Here is a 20,959-nt window from a genome sequence, read left to right as displayed (position 1 = left end):
CCCCCACCCTGTTCCCCTTGGAGACTTGAGGGGCTGGTTCACAGCTATAATTTTCCTGTCACTGCATTGGCATAGCAATGCAGCCAACAGCTTGTCATTATACTTGTGTCTATTTAGCCAAAAATTATCTGGAATAGTATTTAATAGAATTCTATTCTTCCAGTAGTTCCTTTGCACTGCCAATTCTTATTAATATGGATAGAGTAGTGTTTAGCTTGAAAAACAGTGGTTTATAATACTTTTTTTTTTCTTTCAGGGAACCAGTTTCCTCCTATTGCTGCTCAAGACCTTCAATTTGTTCTAAAGGCTGGATACCTTGAAAAACGCAGAAAAGGTAAAGTAAGTTGGCTTTATGAAAAATGTTAAATGAAAAATACATACTTTATATATGCATATGTGTGTATGTACACACTAAATTACATGGAGAAGGCTGAAATAAAACCAATAAAATTTGAGTACTCATGATACCTCTCATAGTTTGGGGCATTTGCACTTGTATTCCCCCTCTGTGGTCTCTCGAGGACATCTGCTCTAGCCTCCCAGCTCCTCAGCCATCACCTCTCTTGGGCAAAGACACTTGTATCTCTCTCCCTCCTGACTGGGGTTTTTCCAGGCTACACATTCTCTGGCCTACACCGTATGGATCCCAAATGTATTCATAATTAATTCAATAAGGGCTCCCAAGGATATTAACATATCTGTCACAACACCATTAGCTAAAAGAGGAAACTTCAAATAGTTTGTATTGTGACGTACAAGAAAATAATCATGGTTCATTGTCAACTGAGGAGCCCTGTGATGAGTCAGTGAGTTTCTAGTGTGACACATAATTCAGAGACTTGTGGATATTTTTGAAAAAAGTATGTAACAATGCGTATATTGACTTCATGTTTGGGGGAGCATCAAGATTTATTGTCCTTCAAGAAAGCAAGTATTAAGCTTAGCTTTGGTTTAGTCAATATTTACTTTGATTGAATAATTCCTTCTGTTTTCATCTTAATACTTGTTTAATGCTGCATTACAACTGTAGAAAGTATTTATAAAGTTGTTCATAGTTTCTGTATATTTAGTACCACACAAGACTGTCCTGTCTATACTGTTTACCATCTTCAAGTTCTTTTTTGTTCTCTTCTCCTTTTTACTCCGTTTTCCCTCTGGACTGCATGCTGCTCCCTCTTTTCCTTTTATCCCCTTTTGAAGAAAATACACATAGGTGTATATTTGTCTTAAATGTATGTAGTAAAAGCAATCTAACATGAATTGTGTATTAATTGCAGACCACAGTTTTCTTGGCTTTGAATGGCAGAAGCGTTGGTGTGCTCTCAGTAGAACAGTCTTCTATTATTATGGAAGTGATAAAGGTATGAGTAACTACATCTCTAAGGTGCCATAAGTTCTCCTGTTCTTTTTGCGGATACAGACTAACACAGCTGCTACTCTGAAATCTACATTTTAATAGTTTATCATTCTCTTTCTTTTAATATGTGGAAAAAGAAGATAGCTTTAGGAGAGAAGGAGATCGAGAAGCTAAGTCCATCTTGAGATAGCAAATTAATGTTTTACTGGAATAGTTAGCTTTTTCACGTGCTTTACATATTGAAAGCATTGTACGAATATTAACCCTCTCAACACCTCTAAGTAGTGTGTTCATTTTTTCTCAGATGGGAAAATTGAAGCAGAAAGGTTAAATTACTTGTGAGGCTACACTGTGAGCCAGTAACAGAGCCAGGATTAGATCTCATAGTTGTCTGGCTCCTACATCCATTCTCCATTCATTACGTCACAATTCTTTTTTAGTCCAAGTGATTGTCCAATTTATTTAAAAAAAAAATTCTCTTCAGAGTAGAACCACACTTTAAAATTATTCTCTAAAAACTGCATTTTGGAGTTTCATGTTTCTGTCTTAAATATTCCATCTCAACCTTGTAGAGTACACAAGTAACACAAAGTCTTATCTAAAAGACAACCCTGCACATTCAAACTGGAGTCTTAAAGTCAAACTGATTTCTTCTGTGAAGATACATAAGAAGGAAAGAGTGTAGCTTGACTTCAATATGCAATGTTGAATTGGAAAGGTTGGCAGTTTAGTAAACATCTTTTTACTTGTCTGCTGAACAAAATTGATATGGAAGTTTATGAATTATAGAATTCCGCGATCACAGTTTATAAAATATAGAATTCCACAATCACAGTTGTTCAGAGCACAGCTATGTCTTAAATTTCTTTCCTGATATTAACAACTTGCTGTATGAAAGTTCTGCTTAAATTCCTCTGAGTGCCCAGTGTTGTCTTAGCTTAAGTCTTTGTGCCTCCTTCCTCATTCTTATTTGACATGAATGCAAATGAGAATGGCCATACTGGTTCAGACCAGTGGCCCATCTAGACCAGTATCCTGTCTTCTGACAGTGGCTGGTGCCAGCTGCCTCAGAGGGAATGAACAGAACAGGGCAATTTATCTAGTGATCTATCCCCTGCTGTCCAGGCCCAGCTTCTAGCAGTCACAGGTTTAGGGACACCTAGAGCATGAGGTTGCATCCCTGATCAACTTGGCTAATAGCTATTTATGGGCCTGTCCTCCATGAATTTATTTAACTCTTTTTTTCAATTCAGTTGCACATTTGGCCTTCACAACATCCTTTGGAAATGAGTTCCATAGGTTGACTGTGTGTTTATGTGAAGCAGTACTTTCTTACTTTTGTTTTAAACCTGCTGCCTATTCATTTCATTTGGTAACCCCTAGTCCTTGTGTTGTTTGAAGGGGTAAATAATACTTCCTTATTCACTTTCTCTATACCATTCATGATTGTATAGACCTCTGTTATACTCCCCCCTCAATCATCTCTTTTCCAAGTCTTTTTAAATCTCCCCTTATATGGAAGCTGTTCCATATCCCTAATCATTTTTGTTGCCCATCTCTGTACTTTTTCCAATTCAAATATATCTTTATTGAGATGGGCAACCAGGACTGCATCAAGGTGTGGGCGTACTATGTATTATATAGTGACATTATGATATTTTCTTTCTTATTATCTATTCCTTTCCTAATGGTTCGTAAGATTGCTAGCTTTTTTGATGTCTGCTGCATATTGAGCAGATGTTTTCAGAGAACTATTCACAATGATATCAAGATCTTTCTTGAGTAGTAACAGCTAATTTATACCCCATCATTTTGTATGTATAGTTGGGATTATGTTTTCCAATGTGCATTGCTTTGAATTTATCAACATTTAATTGTATCTGCAATTTTGTTGTCCAGTCACCCAGTTTAGTGAGATCCCTTTGTAACTCCTCACAGTCAGCTTTGGACTTAACTATCTTGAGTAATGTTGTATCATCTGCAAAATTTGCCACCTCACTGTTTACCCCTTTTTCCAGATAATGTATGAATATGTTGAACAGCACTAGTACCAGTACAGGTGCATGGGGTCCATGCTATTTACCTCTCTCTGCTGTGAAAACGGACCGTTTATTTCTACCCTTTGTTTCCTTTCTTTTAACCAGTTGCTGATCCATGGGAGGACCTTCCCCCTTATCCCAGGATTCCTTACTTTTCTTAAGATCTTTTGGTAAGGGACCTTGTCAAGGGCTTTTTAAAAGTCAAAGTACATTGAATCAAGTGGATCACTCTTGTCTGCATGTTTGTTGATGCCCTGAAAGAATTCTAATAAATTGGTGAGATGCGATTTCCTTTCACAAAAGTCATGTTGACTCTTCCCCAACATGTGTGATAATCCTGGGTTTTTTTCTGTAGTGCCAACCAAGTTGCTCGGTACTGAAGTTAGGCTTATTGGCCTGTAATTGCCAGGATCACCTCTGAAGTCTTTTTAAAAAATCATCATCTGGCACAGAGGCTGATTTAAGCAATAGATTACATACCACAGTTAGTATTTCTGCAATTTCATATTTGAGTTCCTTCAGAACTCTTGTGTGAATGCAATCTGGTCCTGGTGACTTATTACAGTTTAATTCATCAGTTTGTTCCAAAATCTCAATCTGGGAGAGTTCCTCAGATTTGTCACCTGAAAAGAATGAGTTAGGTGTGGGACTCTCCTGTGCCTCCTCTGCAGTGAAGGCCAATGCAAAAAATTAATTTGGCTTTTCCACAATGGCCTTGTCTTTCTTGAGTGCTCCTTTAGCATCTTCGTCCAGTTATCCCACTGATTGTTTGGCAGGCTTCCTACATCTCATATACTATTTCTTCTTCCCCTATTTTTGCTGTTTGGTTGTGTCTTTTTTTACTTGCTCTTCAGTTTTGGGCGGGGGCTGCCTAATTAAACCTTTACACCTGATTTGCCAGAGTTTATGTTCCTTTCTATTTTTCTGACTAGGATTCGACTTCGTTTTTAAAGAATGTCTTTTTTTTGTCTCTAGCTGCTTCTTTTACTCTATTTAGCCCTGGTGACTTTTTTTTTTAGTCCTCATACTGATTTTTGTTTTTTAATTTGGGGGTATATTATACAGTTTGAGTCTCTATTATGGTATTTTTTAAAAGTTTCCATGCTGTATTGCAGGCATTTCACTCTGGTGACTGTTCCTTTTAATTTCCATTTAACTACACTCTTCATTTTTGTGTAGTTCCCTTTTTGAAGTTAAATGCTACTGTGGTGGGTTTCTTTGATATTTTCCCTTTACAGGGATGTTAAATTTGTTTCCATTATGGTTGCTATTACTGAATGGTTCAGCTATATTCACCTCTTGGACCAGATCCTGTGCTCCACTTACCACTAAATCAAGAATTGCCTTTCTCCAAGAAGCAGTCAATAACGGGGTGTAGAAATTTTATGTCTGCATCCTGTCCTGAGGTGACATGTTCCCAGGCAACATGGGGATAGTTGAGATCCCCATTATTACTGGGTTTTCTGTTTTTGTAGCCTCTCTTTTTTCTTCCTGAACATTTTATAATCACTATCACCATCCTGGTCAGGTTGTCAGGAGTATATTCCTACTGTTATACTCCTATTATTCAAGCATGGACTTATCCATAGACTTACCCATAGAGATTCTGTGGTACTGTTTGAATAGCCTGGTAGCATTGGTCTTCTAAGTGTTGCATTTCTCAACTATGCTGATCAACCTAATCTTGTCTTTCTTTTTTTTTAAATGCAGACGTAGGGGTCATGTCTTATCTCAAAGCCCAGACGATTTATGTGTGCAATTTTCCACTTGCAACAATTCCTTCTTCCTACTCTGACTATGATGCTTTCCTGGTTTCCAGAGATTTTAAAGGTGTCTGTTAAATGTTTCCTTGTTTCCTTTGCTGCTTCCTTTAGAATTCTAAGAGAGAGTCTCTGTTTCTAAAGTTTGATCATTCTTAAAACATTTTTGAATGTCCTGATGTGATCCTGGCTTGCTTCTTTTACTATTTCTTCTTCCCCTAGAAAGTGATCTTGTTTTTTTTTTGTATGTTCTCCCTAGCTTCCTTTTGTGAGTTGAATATATCATTTAATGTATTATTAACAGCAACCTTTTTTGTTAATACATTTTTTCAGTCGCTAAAACTATTGCGAGAGATTTTTAATTTCCTCGCAGAGCCTCCAGTCTGCTGCTACTATTGTATTTGTTTCTCAACACAGACTAAATATATAGGCTTCTTACCAATGTTAACCATGAGGTTGGTCAAGTTTGCAGTTATATTACCAGCCTTAACAATGGCAGGAATACAACTGAATCCAGTCTAAACCCCCTACCTAAGATATGTCCAGTTCTCCTTCCTTCATTGTGACTACCCATAAAAGGCTAGATCCTGCATTTTTTCCTTGCATATAATTCCAGATCAGAAGTCAATGGGTCAGAAGTCAAGTTTTGCATGTACAAGAATTGTTATATCAAATATGTTTTAATCATTAACTTTAAATTCCTCTTAATACTGAGGAGTGTATCAAGTTAACTCTAAAGAACCACCAGCCTTGTCTTCAAGATGTTCTTAATAACTACTGTATATTCATGTCCTCTGTTCAAAACAATAAGCACTAACTCTGGTGTTTGGAGGATTTCCTCTAGCTATATTTTTATGTTTAGGTCACAAATAACACGGTCTAAATAGTCCATTGCAAGCTACTGCAAACAAAAGCAGACACAGCAGGAAGAGACACCACAATCATATAACGACCAGTCAACAAGCCCGCATTCTCTCCACTTATCAACTGAATGCACGTCAGTTTGAAATTGATTTGCCAAGTATACACATGAGAATACATACTCACAACTTGGTCAAAGATTTCTTCTTTCTTAAAAGCTCATGGCATATAGTTTTGCCTTTAACTACGTTTGCAGTTCCTGTTGATTTTAATAAGGGGAAGTGGGGTTGCATGCACAACCAAACACACAATTTAGCTCAGATTTACATGTTTATATAACACCTAGTACAATAGGACCCTGACTGAGACCTTTAAACCCTACTAAAATATACGTAAATAGTAATAATTAAACTTTTGAAGTCCAAAGAAACATGAAATGGAAGAAAATATTAATCAAGCAGAATGTAAAACAGTGGCTCAGATTCTCTGTTCCAGCTGAGCTATGTTCTGTGTGGCACCAGAGGTAAGAGAAGGTGGCTTTAAATCACAGTTCCTCTTCCCTTATCAGCACTGGCAACTTAGAGCAGTCGTAAACTTGTTCTAAGTTTGTGCCCAGCTTCTTTGGCCCCGAATCACCATTCCAGCAGTGGGGTCATCATGCTGCCTTTACAGGGCCCGTAGTGGGCCAAGCATCTGACCCAATAGTTTCCTACTCTTCACTTCAACCTATAAAATGTAAACTGGAATCCTAAACAATGTGTCGTAGACATTTGCGTCCATTGGAATTTCACTCAGTTTTCTTGAAGATGAAACTTAAGGCAATATAAATCCTGCTCTGTTTAATCTGGCTCAGATTTTCAAAAATACTCAGCATTTCCCATTTTTTTCGATGAGCTCTCTTGAAAATCTGGCCATAAAAGTACTGTAACTCCAGTTTCCCTCAAATGATTATTTAGTCAGTATACTACATATGAATGTACTACATACGTATTTTTAAAGTGCCACAGACATGATTTGATAACTAAGTTTTCTATCATCATTTTCATGATACTGTTAATTCGATTTGGGGTTGTGTTTTGTTTTTTTAGGGGTGGGGATTGTTGCATTTTTTAAAAGACATTTGTAATGAGGCAGTACAATTTTTGCTCTTGCTTTGGCACCTTTTGTAATTAAAAAAATGGCTGCATGCTTTTTTGATCTTGTAAAAGAAATGCATTCTTGCACAGACATCTTGAAAGGACTGTTCCAAAATTGGAAGTTTTAAATCATTTGGGAGGTTCTAGCACTTTAATATTTAGCAAGCATGTTTACTGTGTATATGAGACCTACTTTAATATGAAACAATGTAGAACATTGGAAAGAGTCTCAAAGATCTGGGAGAACCTTAATCTCAAAACTAAGGAAGAGCTAAATATATTCTAAGAATATGGGCTTGTTAGGGTGACCAGATAGTAAGGCACAATCAAGATAACGTGTGGGGGGTAATAGGTGCCTATATAATACAAAGCTCTGACTATCGGGACTGTCCCTATAAAATTGGGACATCTGGTCACCCTAGGGTTTGTCTACACAGTGGTGCACTACAGGGATGTGATTTCTAAAAGGCAGTAATATGGTCTGTGTAAACCCATCTGATGCACTGGGTTAAAGCACACTAGGGAACATTTTCTGCACACCAGCAGGATGTACATGGACAAATTAACACACAACACCCTAGTTCACTTTAGAAATTACACTCCCCTAGTGCATATTAATCCATTGTGTAGACAAGCCCTATATTACAGAAACAGTTAATACTATTTACCAGATCAAAATGCATTTTCTGACTGTCAGACATAGCTGACATTTTCAGTATTAGTGTGCTTGCCAAAATACCCATTGACCTAACAGATCATAGAAGTATCATCATAATAGCTTAGAACTGCTCCAGGCTCTGGGGTAGATAAAATGCTTACCTAGATACAAGTAAATACTGCATGCATCTGTTATTCAGAGTCATTACAAGTTCTCAAATAAAAATACTGTACATACTTTATCATTATCTGAAATCCCACACTGTCTTTGTCTCCTCCTGCCTTGCTATATCAACCCCCTTCTCCACAGTCCTAGCTCTCTCCACACTTTAGGATTTGTGGAATGCTGCAGCCTTCCTTTTCACACGTGCTAAGAAGTATGGCCACCTCTCTTTCATCTTCAAACTGGCAGCCCAATCATTTCAAGACCTAGTTGAAGGTGCACCCTCCTATTTCAAAATTCTTCATGGATGCAGTTGCCCAATGCTACCTCAAAACCTTGTCTTTCTCAGCTTCTCTAAGGATTCCCTCTGCCCACCTAGCACTCGTGTCATCTCCATCCAACACAATAATTCACCACTTTTGGTGTGAGAACCTAGAATGCTTTTCTCCACTTGACAGGCTCTCAAATCTCAGTCAAAAACATGTCTTTTTTCCTGCCTATACCTCCCAAATAAGAAGTTTTATCTTATACTTTACTATTGATCTTTGTAAAATATTTTTAATATACTTTGTGTCAAAGCTGCTATACAAAATAAACACATGGGGCCTGATTTTCATTGCTTTATACTAGTTTTATACTAGTATAGCTCTGTGGAGCAAAAATTCTCCACAGGGGCCCAGAGTTTTCTCTTTCTTTTGACATGCACATGAGAGAGGAGATAGGAACAATATAAAGCCGCATTCTGAAATAGGCATACAGAGAATCATGTTAGCAGGATGATACTAGAATAACGTTGGCTTAATGCTGTTCATGTCCCTCTGTAGTAGAATTATCAATATTACACTGTTGCAGTTGTGTGGCATACTGTAACAACCCAGGGGTTTCCTGTTATCAGATTGCAAGTCTAAGGGTATCGGTGGGTAGTGATCAACCTATTGGGGATCGATGTATCACATCTCTTCTAGACGCGCTACATCGATCCCCGAACACACTCCTCGTCAACTCCAGAACTCCACCAGGTGAGAGGCGGAAGTTGAGTTGACAGGGGAGTAGCAGCCTTCGATCCCGCGCTGCAAGGATGCGGAGTAAGTCAGTCTAAGACTATCTAAGATACTTTGACTTCAGCTTTGCTATTCTCATAGCTGAAATTGCGTATCTTAGATCTATTTCTGCCTCCCCCCCCCCGCCCCAGTGTAGAGCAGGCCTAATTGTCAGGAGAATGAGAGGCCATCAGAATACTGCCCCTTCACTGAAAATTGTATTCTGCTCATAGTACTTTTCCCCTGGCCGCTCCGTCACTTTTACACTGTGACCTTGCAAAATCTCTGGTTTGAGTTGGAGATGCAGGAATCAGAAAATGAAATCCTCCTAGTTCTTGTGGAATTTAGTTGAAAAATGCAAAATTACTCCCAGGAGGCAGAAGAATCCATCTATGCTTAAAATATGCCAACACTAAAGTAAAGTAGGAAACTAACTTCCAAATTCAAGTAAAAATCTTTAAGTCTGAGCTATTTTAGTTAAAATGATAACAATTGTTTAACTTTTCATCACAGTAGAGCTCAAGGTATCCAGAAATATATTTCTGTTGTAAACTGATAACTGCAAGAAAGCCTCTGTAAAAATACAAAAAAGGAATTTGCTCAGTGAGGGCCTGATCCTGCAAAGACTCATGCACATACTTAATTCATGCACTGTGGGAGTGACCCAAAGCCTGTTGAAGTCAATGAGCATCTTTCCATTGACTTCACTGGGCTTTGAATGGGGGCCTGGGAGCAGTCATATTGTCTTGAGTGGGACTGCTCACAGTGCATAGATTCAAGCGTGTGCAAAAGTCTTTACGGGATCAGGGCCTTAGTTGGGAGTCCTTTATTGCACGTGTCACCAGGGAGGGAAAACTGCAATACTGTAGGTAGCCTATTTTGTAAAGTTGATTGGAAGAATTTAATAGTAAGGGCATATATTTTCTTGCTGGTGCACACAAGTAATTATCATTAGCACTGGAGTTGTGTGTTTTGAGAGATAAACCAATGATAATATAAACAATAAAACAATCCAAGACAAAATGAACAGCATATGCTGCGCTCGCATATATTGCAGTCAGTATTGCATTCTTTGTAGTCTAATTGTATTGTTTTTTTGAAGGAACTTGTACAGTATAGAGATCATCTAGAGTAACTCTGAAAAACTGTATTACCATATAAAGTGGTCATCAGTATGAGAGAGAATTTCTCACAAATATTCCAAGATACTAAATTTGAATAACTTGCCTCATTTTTATCTTGACAAAATGGTTTTACCTTTTGAACCTGGTATTTGTTTATTCCATATTTGTGCTACTGTCTTTCTGGGTTTTGATAAACTTCCAGCACGGAGAGTGAGAAATTAATGTCGTCTACTTCATCTGCTCCCTGTGGTCATAAGTGAATGAACAGTAAAATTTCTAGACTGAAATGAGTTTCATTGAAAAGGGACTTGGTTAGCCTGTTGCAAGTTATTATTTCTAGTGTCTGCCTCAGTATGATAATATATAATTCCATGAATTTTGTACATGTGGTGAGGATGGAGGAGTGAACAGACATAAAATATTAATACTATATAACAGTAGTTAATGTAGACATAGTAAAAGTTATTGGAAGAAGTAATAGGAAAAGGAGGCAGAGAACTCAATTTTATGCTCTGAATTCATTTGTGAAAATTTGTTATTCAGTGTTTATTTGGCCTGGGGGAAAACTCTCACTCTATTGTAGTGGGACAGCACAAATAGATTTGGGACTGTGTGCATGTGGGGCTGCCAGCAGAGTAGTTGTATAGTGACTGACTATGCACCCCTGGCATCACAACCACAATGACTCTGCATAAATGGGTATATGAGCAGGTCAAGAAAGGAACCACAGGATTTGTATTTATGTGACAAGACAGTGCTGCATCCCTCTGCTTTGTCCCCAGGATGGCAAGCGAGATAGGCCTTCACCATTATGCAACTCTCTTTGCACCTTAGCCCCCAAAGTCAGTGAACAGGGCATGGTACCATTTCCTCCAAGTAAAATCCAGTTGCTTGGGCTTTGTGCAGGTGAAGTGAATTTCACTGTCAAAGAAGCGGAGAATAGATGAACTTTTCTATAAGTTTTCTAGGAATGCAACAACTCTGTGGAAGGCCATAATCTGTTAAACCTTTCCTGCCCTTATCAGGAAAAGTATCCCTTGCTGACAACAGGTGTCAGCAATGAATATATTGATGTTTCTGAAGAGGTGCTGAAAATTATTTCCCCTTGACCACACTTGCTGCTAAGCTGTGTTCAGCACTGGTTTAAGTGAACCCATTGCTAATACTCATCAGCAATGAATATTATTCTAGTGTAGTAAAGGCCTTCGTGCTACTTTCATTATTTAGCTCTCATGTGCACAGTAACATATGAGGAGTGGGCGAAGTATCACTCATGAAGATTTACAGTGCAGACTTCAGCCATCTTTACCTTGAGTATAGCAATATGGCATATGGAGATTATGGATCTCAACATTATTGTTGTACTTATTCATGTTTTGTTTGTCCTGGACACTTTCCACATATAAAGATGGTACAGGCCCTACCTTGAAGAGTGTAGTCTCTGAAAGACACAGCGGTATCTTGATCCAAACGTTTTGTGTGTTTAAACCCTGGCTTTTTTTAAGCCATGTCTCACTTTCAGAATAGCTGTTTGTAAAACAGTCCCTTATAAACAAGAACCTTGAGAATACATAAAATTGTGATCTGGAATTGTCTGTAATATAAACACGTGTTGAACTGTGTCCAAAGTGTTGAACTGTGATCAAATTCTATCCTCTTCTTGGCTTGTAATTCAACAGTTGTAGTGTTAGGTGTAGAATTCTCTTGGAACACACTGCAGGCATTAAATGAGCTTCTAAATTGGTTCATGAGTTTGCACAAAGAAGGTGCGTCTGGAAGAGAATTCAGTAGAAAGAGAGGCTTTTACAGTTGCTTAAAAGTGAATTTGAAGTTTACTGTTTTGAGGGAAGAGAGTGATAAGTTTAGCAAGGGACTCAGCAAGTTATAACCTAGAAAGGTTTTCCCATTGAAACTGAAAGAGAGACTGCTTTATGGTAAACTTGTCTTGCGAGTTCCATGTTCCAGTTCTTGGCTTTCCCTGGGCATGTCATAGCATGCAGTTCTTACTAAACAGGACCACCATCTGCAAACATCTCCCTGTGGGATTTCTTAGACATCCTACATAAAAAATGTACTTTAGTTTATACCTTCTTTTAAAATAAAGCTTTATCTCCAAAAGCATCACCTAATGATTTTGCTAAAAAAACCTCCCTGTTCATTGTAATATTCATGAAACACAAAACAAAATCTGAATAACTGATAACCTGCTGGACCGCTTACATTCACTGTTGCAAATGAAGCTCTAACTTTGTTTTGATCTCCAACAGACAAACAACAGAAAGGTGAATTTGCTATAGATGGATACACCGTCAGAATGAATAATACCCTTCGGAAGGATGGAAAGAAGGATTGCTGTTTTGAAATCTCGGCTCCTGATAAACGCATTTATCAGGTTGGACTTCGCATGTCGTCTTTAAATTAAATTGATAAAACCGTTATGATTCCAGTTACAGAGACATTAACATTTCAGTAAAACAACTCTCCCTGACACGTTAGTGAAAAAAAGGAACACTGGCTTACTTACACTGTACATTCATATAATAGGAAATACATTTTAAAAAAATTCAGATTAAGTTCAAATACTATCTTTTTTTTGAACAAGAACAAGCAAATCTATTACTTTTGTCTACTGGTCATTTCAGTGTTAGTATTATATCTATAATATCTCTATATAATTGGTCTGTATGATTTTTTGGATGAATTATATAGTAAAAAAATGGAGTTATCAAAGAAAAATATCTGAGTTAAATACATATTGTATTGCTTAGGGCTTTGGAAGGAACATCAAGGTAGAAGCACATATCAGCTATGCAATTCAAAGATCTATCAGCTAGGCATCAATATGGAATGTAAGTTTAATAAGTTTTAAATATCTAAGATTGCAGTTGAAAGCCAGTTAATTAAGTTGTCAAGTAGTGTGTTGGAATCTGACAAGAACATTTTTAAGAAAACTGTATCCAGCAGTCTAAAGAAATTCATGGGTGTCTTCTAATTGTCAAGGGCAAATTTTGTTCATCACTTCTGGCTTTGACATTGATAAAGAGAAGCAGCTTTTTTCTGCACAGCTGCCAGCTGCTGATCAGAGTTTCAAATCCATCATCCTCTGCTTCAATTACGTAAATTTGTCAAAATTAACTGTACATTATAAGAAGCATCCTTGCAAGAAAAGTACCAGAAGACATGAAGAGAATTACTAATGGTTCCTTGAAGAAGTGACAAGAATGCTGCATTTCCTTCCATTACAAATGTGGTGGTGTTTGTATTTATATTACCATTATAACTATTATTAATATTATGCTTATTGTAGTTTACAGCAGCTACTCCCAAAGAAGCAGAGGAATGGCTACAGGAAATAAAATTTGTATTGCAAGGTAAGTCAATCAGTGAAACAATATTCTTTGTTTTTAATAATGTTTATTAATAATAGCTTTATCTATAACTGATGTTCTATTTGTGCATAATACAGCATAATCATTTTCAATCCAGGCTTCAGATAGCACATGCTGTCTCTCTGCTACATTATGCTGCTTGCATTAGTTTTTTTCTTTTCCAGGATTCTGTTTTTCCAAATATTTTATATATCTTAAAACTCTTTGTGGATAGATCTATCCCTATACCTCTTGGAGAATCTGATGACCATAAAGCACTTTAAATGGTATATAGAAGAAGAGCACAATTTTACTTAAACAACTTTCATTTTCTTCAGATGGTATCTTAAAGATCTTTTCTGAGACCTGAAAACAAAAGTAGTTAATATATTTTTCTTCTACAAGGACCCATATAAGTAATTCCATTGTTAGTAGCATTTGTTCTTAAGATTCAGTAAAATTCCTCTTAAAATAGTGTGCTGTATGCTGCACAAACATCCACTTTGGGTCTTCTTCTATTCTCGTCAATGCTAATTTTCTAAACTGCTATTAAACAGACTTGGGATCTAGTGTTATTCCTGAAGAAGAAGAATATGATGACGTTGGACAAGTTTCTCCTCCAGTCAGCACTGCAGCAATAGATGATGACATTTATGAAGAACTTCCAGGTATTTCTGAGGTTTTATGTGACTAGAGAAATCTGATATGTTTTTAGAGAAGCTCAGTTTTTGGTCTGGTAACTTTGAGGGAGTGACAGTGAGTGGCTAAAGTACTCAGATTAATATAGAAGCCCTTGTGTTTTGAATTGTACTGTTTGCTATAGTAATGAAAAGAATATACTCTCTTTACCAAGTCTGAGCGAGGACACTTCTGTCTTGGTGAATCAGGACATCAAAATCAGACAAATAGTAAAAATAGTCTTGTGGGAATTTTGGCTCATTAGCATTGTCTCTGCTACATAATTTTTTAATTAAAAATTTGACTTGCCTTACAGCTTTTTCTGCCAACTTGCCCTTCATTTTTTCTTCCTTCATTTTACCATTTGTATTAACTAGAGGTTCTCCATGCACTCCATACGCCATCCACTTCTGTCTATTATATGATCTCAATATCCCTTGCAACAATGCAATGTGTTGGGTTGGAGAGGTGTGGTGATCTGTAAATTTAGGCAATGAGAAGCTTGACTTTGTTTTTTCATATCATCCAGCACGAATCTGATTATACAGTGATTTCTTACTCTGGTTTTTCAGACATAGTCAAACGTTTACTCCTCTTGATAATCAAACGTAAATCTCAAAATTTTCTCTTGGCAATAGACCTTGGAGTTTATTACGACAGTAAAATAGCAGGAAGACGTGTTTTATTCTTGTTTATGTTTTAGTAAGCTGTCTGAAAATGAGATATTCAGTTGCTATGTGTAAAAATGACATTTTAAAATAAAAAATGTCAATACTCAGTCATTTGATATGCAATAATGCAAGATAGAATTCTGTTTCTTTTGCTGTTCAGAGAAAGCACTACTATCAACCAGTATCTCAGAGGAAAAAATAATTTGCGTGTGACATAGACTTAACTTTCTTTATTTGTTGCATGTTGAATATTTTATCCATTAGAAAAAATACAGTTAGGTGGCGCTCTTTGGAAATTGTTCTCTTCTTATGAACTCAAGTGTTAACTGCTTTTCAATGAACTCTCAGAGCCGATAATCATGGAAGCTGATAAGAATGTTTATTGTACACTTGTGGAAGTGTAGAAGGACTTCTGCGTGTTTAGAAAGGATCTAGAGATGATCTGCTGGTGTAGCTGAAAGGGCATAATTTTCTATATATGTGACCAGGAACTAAATTGCAGAGTTCATCACATGGATAGATCCTCTGTTTATTTGGAGTGTATCTGTGTGCACTGAATGCACTGAAAAAATGAAGAACTGACCTTCAATGGGTTTAAAGTCCAAAGTCACAAGGTCAAAAACATCAGTCTGTTTGGGCCCGGGCCTGCCATGTGTTGGATGCCACTTGCACTGTGCTTTGAGTATTCAGCGCCTTGCAGGTTATGGTCCTGTACGTTTGCTTATACCTTTTATAAATTTATTTTCCCCCTAAATATATAACTACTAAAGTAAACCTCACTATAGGATAACTTCATTTCACGTCTTCATGGGGCTCTTTCAACCAATAAGCAGAGCTGCAGTAGTAATGGTCACAGCTTGAATGAATTAAACTGGAAAGTATGTTGAGAGCCAGGAGTTATAAAATTTATGTTCACATTAATAAAAAATTTGTGTTCAAAATATTGCTAACCTGCATCCTGATGGCCGTGGGAGTATTCAAAAATATTTTAACTTTCATATCATTTTTACATAGGTTTTTCCAACAATTTTTGTCTCCTACAATGTGGTGGACAAGACTAGAAAGTAGTAAAACTGAAAGGATGGGATGGTCTTTTTGTTAGTGGCCTGGAATTTAGGATATGTGTGTTCGGTTTCCAGCTGAACCATATACTTCTCCTCTGATCCTGGGCACTTTGTACTTCAGTTCCTAGGGATCTCAATACTTCCCTTTGTCCATCTGGTCTATTTAAATTGTAAGCTCTTTAGGGACTATCTCCACTATGTGCTTGAACAGTGCCCAGCACAATGGGACCATGATTTCTGTTGTGGCCTCTAGGTATTACCCAACTACAAGAAATGAATGACAAAATCTGTCTGCACTAATTATGGAATAAGTTTAATGACTGAAGTGTGTTTCCCTCATAAATATTCTGTAGCGTCAAAGTTATACTGTTCTGTGTGAGGCTTTTTCACATCAGGTCCTGTGACCCTGTTTCAGCTAGATTTGCCCCTCCCTGGCTAGGTGTTCTGAGTTCTCCTTCTGCCTTCTAGACTACGTGAAGATGCTCAGTACAAGAAATGGAGAGTAAAAATGAAACTTCTCCTGGAACTTGCTTGGATGCTTAGGTTAAAACACCATGGTCATGACCACCACCAGCATCTGTCCTAATCATGGAGGGCAGAGAAGGGTTTCTTAACTTTTCATCTGACCTAAACAATAGAGAAGAATGCTTTCTACACCTCCAAAAGATGCCCTAAGCAGGAGGGTGTAGAAGAAATTATCCTAGACCCCTTTGCCAAACCAAGATGTGGGGAGAGGAAAGAAGTACATCTTCCTTTAGGATTGCCTCATAACAACATCCTCTTCCACTCAGCATGCCCCGGATTCTGCCTTTCCACCTACCCCTAGGGCCTTGCAAGTGTTGATATTTCACTAGGACACATAGCTTATTGTGCCTTATTGCTTAATCAAGGAATGGCAATTCATGTGCCAAAGTCACTAATGAATTCTGGCATTTCTGTGGCACTCAGAGGTTTTTGAAATGATGATTTTGACCGAAGCACATTGAGCCCTTTCATAATACAGTTCATTTTTTTCAGTAGTGGTCTTGAGTGAAGGCTGTATTTAAAGCTGCCTCCTTGTCTGAAGAGGATATTATGGGAATATTAGTATAGTTTTGAAACTTGGGAATTCAGCACTTGAGAAAACTGCAGCAGAAATCAGCTGAATAGTTTAAACCAGTAACTAGAATGGTAACAGTCTATTAGCCCATTGAAGACTTGGTTTTCAGTGGAATTCAATTTGTAATGTCTGCTGGCAGGTGGCGTAGGCTGGTTGGGAGGGATACAAAGAGGAAAACTAATCTCTTAATCTATTAACCCATTTTCTTCTTACTTTTATAGCATATACAAATTCATATTTACCACAGGGGCATCATTTTTTCTGGCTCACTTTAGTAAGAGTATGTTTAATAGATACTGTGATTATTCAGGTAGAGTCAAGATCATTGCCACTGCCAAAGACATGCTAATTTACAAACCGTCCCTGCAGGATTCTGCAGGAAAAGACAACTTTTGCTGCTTTCAGCAGGCTCAGGTAGGCTAGTTTGCCTAGAGAGAACAATTAAAGGAAAACTCAGTTTAAAAAAACAAAAACAAAAGTTGACACTGAAATTCTTTGCTGAAGTTAAGTAATTAATAGTCTGATAAATCAATCAATTCTCTGTATTTTTGACATGACAAATATGTATTGTAGCCTACAACTGACAGTGCAAACCTGAAAAAAATAACTTGAAGAATGAATATTACATAGAGCAAACCTATGCATCCTATCATACCAGGACAGCCAAGATCTTTGGATCAATGGAATTCTAAATGATGGGAGAAGAATTAGCTTATTTTAGGCAGGCCATATTTTCAGCTTCCCAGCCTGGCGAGCGGTGAAGGAAATGTTTTCCAGTTCTAAAAGGGTTCTGCTAATCTAGCCCACCTTCTGGCATACGATCAAACTTTGATTAAACTGGAATTTTGTTATTAGGCTTCTTAAAAATGCTTTGTGTTTTTTTTCCATGCTGCCTCCATGCATGGGACAACTCCAGATGATGATGATGAAGAAGAACTGCCCAAAGTTTCCCCAACATAAGGAGAATCCCTGGACGGCATAAAGCTGGTATAGCTGGCTCTATGCCACTCATTCCAAACTTCCCACACCAAGCACAGGAGCTCTTTGTGGGCAGGCCGGAAGTCAGGGAGTGAGGGCAGAGCTGGTGTATACTGTTTCAGTAGTCCTGAGCCAACAGCACAGCCCCACAGAGAACTATTCTAGCATGTATAACTAAGAGCATGTCTTAGGCTGCTCTAAATTACTTTTGAGGTTGATTCGGTGCATGTCTGGGCCAGGGATCAAGGGAATGGAAAGTTTGCCTTTCCACCTCACCTCCAATCTGAGACCTGTGCCAAGCAATACTGGCCACTGCTTGGATTCTGGCCAATAGTTCTATTTTGTAGTGTAGGTGAGACTTTAACCTTATTTTGTAACTGGGGTAAAACTTTGAGCAGGATAAGAAGTGTCTATACATTTTGTACAGCTCTGAACATATTCTAGCCACTTAAAATACTTACTATTTGATTGGGTTTTGCTCCTGCCTTGGGTTGATTTAGGCAAATTGTTTATATGTAATTATGTCTTCAGTTATATTTTTGTTGACGTGCTTAGCTGCTTCATCTAACAAACACCTTAACAATGAAACTGTTATTATTGCACTAGTGTTTGATACTTTGTAAGAGTGTAAGCAATGTTGAACCTGTCCATTCCTTTTAGTCGTTACTTAAAGCATCTGTGTATTAATAAAAAGATGATACTCCCACTTATCCTGCCTAGGAAAGTAGCAAAGCTTGATACCCTCCTGCTGCAATCTTTTTTGTATGTGGAGCTGTTTGGGTCTCAGAAGTAAATGAGCTTTACTAATGCATTCCACGATCTGTCAGTACAGAGGAATCAAAACTAAAATATGACTTTGTTCTACCTATATTTGAGGAGAAGCATGTCATGACTACATAGTGATGACTGTGTGTAAGGCTGATCTGTTACTTCATGAACCAGGATTCCTCCCTAACAGTCATTTTGTATTTCCTTTCTCTAAGCACTAATGCTTGAGGATTTCACGACAATAACAGTTAATGAAACCTTCTCATAAATTCTTTCCTTAGTTTTAAGTTTTCAAGATAATGCACTGGGTATTACCTATGTGTTCCCTGTTGATTTTGACGGGAGTTTTGAGACTAAAATCCTGCACACTGTTTTGAAAACATAGAGGTTAGTGGCATGAAGTCCCAGTCATGGACTGCAACGGGGCAATCAACTCCTAAGATTAGGAAAACAAAGTAATCTTGTCTTGGTACTGTTACAAGTGGATATGGGATTCTTCTTCACTTCTCGTGCTCACGTATTGTTTGCAGTGCTGATGCACTGTTAAACTGTTATTCTTTCCAGCAGTGGCTGCATTTTAGCAATGGATGAAGTGGTTTCCGAATGTAAATAGTAAATCACTTCGTAAAATATCTGGACTATTTGGAGGTGAAAAGGGCAAATGTAAGATTATCATCATTCTGGAGATTAAAAATGAAGGTGAGTTTTAGAAAAAAGAACTTCTAGGAAGTATTCTGAACAATTTCAGTTGATATATATGGCAGATGTGCACAATGAAGTCTTTCTTGGGAAAAAAAATCAGTGAGGACAGTTCACCACGTAAAAGCAGTCCTTTTAAAATGGATCTCAGTGAAGACATTAAGATGCTTATTACTTGTTTTGTAGCTATTACATTATTCTTATGTATAGAAAATTTGCATCCTTTCTTCTCTAAAGAGTAAATTAAATTTACCAGATTTTTCAAAATATTTTATTGTGGTCACAAACAGTAAAATTAACATTACATTTATATGAGTAATAAGAAAGAGAAAAAAGTTGGTCATATGGCTCAGAAGCATGCAAAATATACAGAAGCAGTGAAAAGCAATTATAAATGACGTATTAACAGAAAATAGTAAAGATTTTTTGTTTGAAATGTATGAAAGTTTAGTTTCAGAATCCATAATTTTCTAGAAACTACATAAATCTGGTGTCCGATGTGCCTGTGCTGTATATCAGAGGGCATAGCACAATGGATTTATCATCACATGAATGAGCTTGAATCCAAAACATTGTCATGGTTTGGAGCTGAGAGAATCTCTCTGAATTTGTTGGTGACAATTTTTTTTTATTTTGGGGCAGTACTTTCCTGAGTTTTTTTTATTTTACCCTCCCAGATGTGCTTCCTGAGGATATTTCCCAGCAACTGTTGAATGCTTGTGGCTATACAAGAGTCATATATTAAGATGATTTTCAATTCAAAGCCCATGAATTCAGGAAGAAGTTAAGAGCCTTATGTCTGGGTCTTATCCTTTCTTCCTGGCAATCCCTTGGGCTAGATTTTTATCTGTGTAAACTGTCATCTGAGTATGACTCCCATTTCTTTATCTTTACCTTGGTGATAAGCAGTAGGCATTAATGGATCGTCTCTCTCTCTTCTTCTCACCTGGTTGAGAGGAGGGAGCGGACCCAGCAGCCAAAATCCTGGTGGGCGTTTTGGAGAGTGCACAGATTGTCTCCTGCTTCTTGCTACATGATGTGCTTCTCAGCAGCAGACCCTATGATCTATTGTGTGCCCATGGGGTCCCCTTGCAGGGTTTTGTATTGAAAAATGCTCCCAATAAGCATTACTTTGATTCAGACTGCTCTTTTTGCCAGAGGTGTGCCCCAAAACCCAAATGTCAACAATAACTGGCATTTGGTATTGGTGACAATGTCATAAAACAATGTGACATTGAGTATATGAAAAGCCCTATGTTGTATGACTGTTCACAGGTTCTGTGACTTACCCTTATCCCAAAACAGTGTGTTTTGTGCATGGTGATATGTAGAAAACAATAAACCACATTGCATACACACAGTTTGTGATACTACCATAGCCTGTGACTACCAAACTTTGTTTTTAATTAATGTAGAACATCAAGATCATGGACACATGTCCAGTCTAGTAACACACTCTGCCCATCCCCCTCTTGCTATGGCTCATTTGCATTCCAA

General features: G+C 37.6%; 1 protein-coding gene across 4 annotated transcripts in view; it reads left to right on the top strand.

The window, feature by feature from the left end:
* The window catches only part of SKAP2 (src kinase associated phosphoprotein 2), a 158,988-nt gene that overhangs the window by 98,789 nt on the left and 39,240 nt on the right, over positions 1 to 20,959 (top strand). For 2 of the 4 annotated variants that reach the window (XM_050938698.1, XM_050938699.1), the window contains exons 5-10: positions 257 to 334; positions 1,278 to 1,361; positions 5,107 to 5,226; positions 12,405 to 12,529; positions 13,445 to 13,508; positions 14,063 to 14,173. In XM_050938698.1, coding sequence (XP_050794655.1) covers positions 257 to 334; positions 1,278 to 1,361; positions 5,107 to 5,226; positions 12,405 to 12,529; positions 13,445 to 13,508; positions 14,063 to 14,173 — 582 coding nt within the window. Of the gene's footprint in view, positions 1 to 256; positions 335 to 1,277; positions 1,362 to 3,549; positions 3,567 to 5,106; positions 5,227 to 12,404; positions 12,530 to 13,444; positions 13,509 to 14,062; positions 14,174 to 20,959 lie in introns of those variants that run through there. The other 2 variants (XM_050938700.1, XM_050938701.1) reach the window with 2 other exon arrangements.

The sequence above is a fragment of the Gopherus flavomarginatus genome, chromosome 2, assembly GCF_025201925.1.
Source record: "Gopherus flavomarginatus isolate rGopFla2 chromosome 2, rGopFla2.mat.asm, whole genome shotgun sequence".
Lineage (NCBI taxonomy): Eukaryota > Metazoa > Chordata > Testudines > Testudinidae > Gopherus > Gopherus flavomarginatus.
The sequence above is the reverse complement of the archived record's forward strand: the minus strand, read 5'-3'. Positions and strand labels throughout refer to the sequence as shown.